This window comes from Bicyclus anynana, chromosome 20 (genome assembly GCF_947172395.1).
Source record: "Bicyclus anynana chromosome 20, ilBicAnyn1.1, whole genome shotgun sequence".
Lineage (NCBI taxonomy): Eukaryota > Metazoa > Arthropoda > Insecta > Lepidoptera > Nymphalidae > Bicyclus > Bicyclus anynana.
Genome location: NC_069102.1, coordinates 10,629,346 through 10,632,854, shown reverse-complemented (window position 1 = coordinate 10,632,854; position 3,509 = coordinate 10,629,346). Strand labels below are relative to the sequence as shown.

General features: G+C 32.3%; 1 protein-coding gene across 1 annotated transcript; it reads left to right on the top strand.

The window, feature by feature from the left end:
- The first annotated feature begins 392 nt into the window (after nucleotides 1–392).
- LOC112058039 (prismalin-14) lies at nucleotides 393–3,144 on the top strand. Its single transcript, XM_024098710.2, has 3 exons — nucleotides 393–506; nucleotides 1,342–1,384; nucleotides 2,349–3,144. The coding sequence occupies exons 1-3, from the start codon at nucleotides 492–494 to the stop codon at nucleotides 2,522–2,524; spliced, it is 234 nt and encodes a 77-aa protein (XP_023954478.2). The 5' UTR covers nucleotides 393–491; the 3' UTR covers nucleotides 2,525–3,144.
- Nucleotides 3,145–3,509: the final 365 nt, after the last annotated feature.

Here is a 3,509-nt window from a genome sequence, read left to right as displayed (position 1 = left end):
TAAGATTTATACCTCACTTTTCTTCAGAGTAAAGTGGACCTATGGAAAGTTCACTTTACTTTGAAGAAATTTGCGCCCTGACTATCAAACGTAATACGTATTAAATTTTTATAAAATAGTGGAAATTCCGAAATATCCAACGTTTGAATGTCTTACCGAATTATGCCTCTCGGAGGCAGTATCACCAGCAAATAAAAATGATTTTCCAACATTTTCACCTTTAGCTTAATGTGACATGTGACATGACACCACATAATCTTGAGATACTCATTCTTCAAGACCGAAGATTACAAAATAATTAAAAATCCGTGAAAAATTGAATTAATAACCGTTTGATGCAGTTGCATCAAAATATAAATAAATGAAAAAATAATAATTTAGAGACATTTCCTCAAACAACACAACTGTCATATAAAAGGCACAGGTGGGTTGTAGCGCCATAATTCGAGAATAGAACGGACTGACCGCTTGTGTTTATAAATATAAACAATATGTATAAATTCACGGTAAGTAAACAAATTCAATATCACCCAATTCAATTTAAAATTCAATACATTTATAAATACGTTACTTTGGAAGCTTTTATACAATATAAATAAATTATACGGATTTAGTACACGTAAACGTAATATTTATAAATTATACCCAAAGCGGAAATATTATAATTCTATAATATTTCCGCGTGGAATTTAGTTTTTCACAAATCCCGCGGGAACCGTGGATTTTTTCGGGATAAAAAGTAGCCTATGTGGTAATTTAGAGTAATATCTATTTCAAATTTCAGCCAAATCGCTTCAGTAGTAGCGGCGTTAAAGAGTAACAAACATCCAAAGAAACAAAAATCCATACAAACTTTCGCATTTATAATATTAGTAGGATCATATTATACCTACTAGTCAACGCCCACGGTTTCATTCGAGTAGTTCCCATGAGATTATCGGGATAAAATATAGCCTATGTATATTTCTAGTCCTAAAACTTTCAAAATACATAACTTGTATACCTCTTCCAAGTGAGCTCACTTCCATCTTAGACATCATAATCACTTAAGATCAGGTGTGATCGCAGTCAAAAGGGCTAATTTGTCAAAGAACTATAATATAAAGACGAAGAAGAATAACTTTATGAAGACGTCGATATACTTCTTCGTAAGAAAAACTTCGCTAGAAACAAGTGGGAATATGGAGATGAAATATTGATCTATTTGATAATGTAGTTTCTTTTTATTTGAAATTTTTGAAATCGATTGAGTAGTTTCGGAGCCTATTGGTAACATACAAACAAAAAAAAGTTTCACCTCTTTATAAAATTAATTGAATTAAGAAAAGTTTTCTATTTCAGATTTTTCTTTTGGCATTAATAGCCGCGGTAGCTGCAATGCCAGGTGGGTTTATTTTGTATCTTTTTTCGAAAAGGAGATGGTCCTAAATTGTGTGGAGCCCAGGATCAGTCATTGTACCCTGGCGGAAATAAAACAAAATATTTATTTAAACTATTTTTGATTATACAAATCTACGAATTTACTCTAATTCTTTCGAAATAATATTCATTCTCTCCCAAGACATGCAAAACTTATAAGGGTAATAATGGCGGAATGATGACGTTTTCAATGGAATAATCGATTTGACGTTTGCTGTCAAATGTATATATATAATAGTTGCTTTATGGGCGCCATCTTGATTTATCTCGAAAACTTGGATTTTAATTTTATTTATTTCTTTTTATTTAGTTAGATTTATTCTTAGATTTTAATAAAATACTCGTATTTTTAAAATTTTAATGATACGGGGTAATAAAGTGGACCTGAAATGAACCATCTCCTTTAATATTAAGAGAAGTAGGTAATGTTTTTATAAATCTATAATATAAAAATTAATCGCAAAATGTGTTGGTAAGCGCATAACTCAACAACGCCTGAACCAATTTGGCCAACTATTTTTTTTTAAATGTTCGTTGAAGTTCTAGGATGGTTTTTACGGCGAGAAAAATTTAAAAAGACTAAAAAAAATTTATACTCCCATACAAAAAATTCGTAATAATTTGAATTTTAATATGTATAGGGTAGGGGTAGGGTAAGAGTAGGGTAGGGGTAGGGTATGGTAAGGGTAGGGGTAGGGTAGAGGTAGGGTAGACGTAGGGTTGGAGTAGGTAAGGGTATGGAAGAAGTGCACAAAAGTCAAAGCGAAGCTTGACCGGGTCTGCTAGTACTTAATGAATCTATATTGTTGTTAACAAAAATTATTCTGAAATCTGTAAATCTAAGTTATAGGTACACCAAATAACTTAGATTTACTGTAACATCTACATTTAGTAATTAAATAATGTAAATGTATCATCTTTTTATTCAGGTCCTGATTTTGACTTTGGGTATGATAGTCACGAGGATCATCATTACGGATATCATGGCCACTATCCCGATCACCATGGAGGATACGAACGCTATGGAAACGGCGGTCATTATGGTTATGAGAGCCATGGAGGCTACGGCCACCATGGTTTTGGACTTGGATTCGGTTATTATTAAACTAGCTGACGCCGCGCGGTTTCGCACGCGTGGTTCCCGTTCCCGTAAAAATACGGGGATAATATATAGCCTGTAACATTTCTCGATAAATGGGCTATCCAACCCTGAAAGAATTTTTTAAATCGGACTAGTAGTTTCTGAGATTAGCGTGTTCAAGCAAACAAACATCTTCTAGGCAAGCGTGCTCCATCTTAGACCTCATCATTGCTTTCCATCAGGTATGATTGTAGTCAAGCGCAAGCTTAAAAAACCACGACATAACAAAAAAAAATGTTCTATACTAAAGCCAAATTCGATGTGGTATGTTTATCAACAAACGCATTCAAAATAAGTTACTACTTTCATTTTTAATTTGTTTGTTGATAAACATTGCTCATTTAGTTTGGCTTTATATACTAGATGTTTGACTGTGAACCCCACTACACAATCACGTGACAGTTAATCTCAAGATGTAAAAAAATCAGTGGAATTTGCGCGTGATGAAAACGTCATAAGCATATTACAGAAAACCACCTCCAATTGTTGTTTTTTTTTTAAATTGGCAAGATACATTTACCATCTACATCTACCGACCACCTGTATAAATAATCTGCAAAGAAATAAATTGATTGATTAATTGATTTTATTGTTTTTGTTTAGGTCTAAGCTAGAAATTAATTCAAATATATCCTGATACGTGCAAATACGTTACTACCTTAAAGATGTAGAACTGGTATAATAATTATGTAAATTGTTATTAGTTATTATGTATGTATTGACGTACGGAGGATGGTGCGACTCAAAATGTAAAAATTAATTAATTTCGGTATTTTTTCTGTGTAGTATCACACAAAACATACTTGTCAACTCGTACTATCAAACTTGGAAAATTCTGGAGCCACAAAAATACTTGCCTCGGAATAAAATACATTATATTTGTACTTGAGCATTTTTAGTTAAGAAATTTAAATAAACACTAATTAAAAATAAACAAAGGATTTTTCCT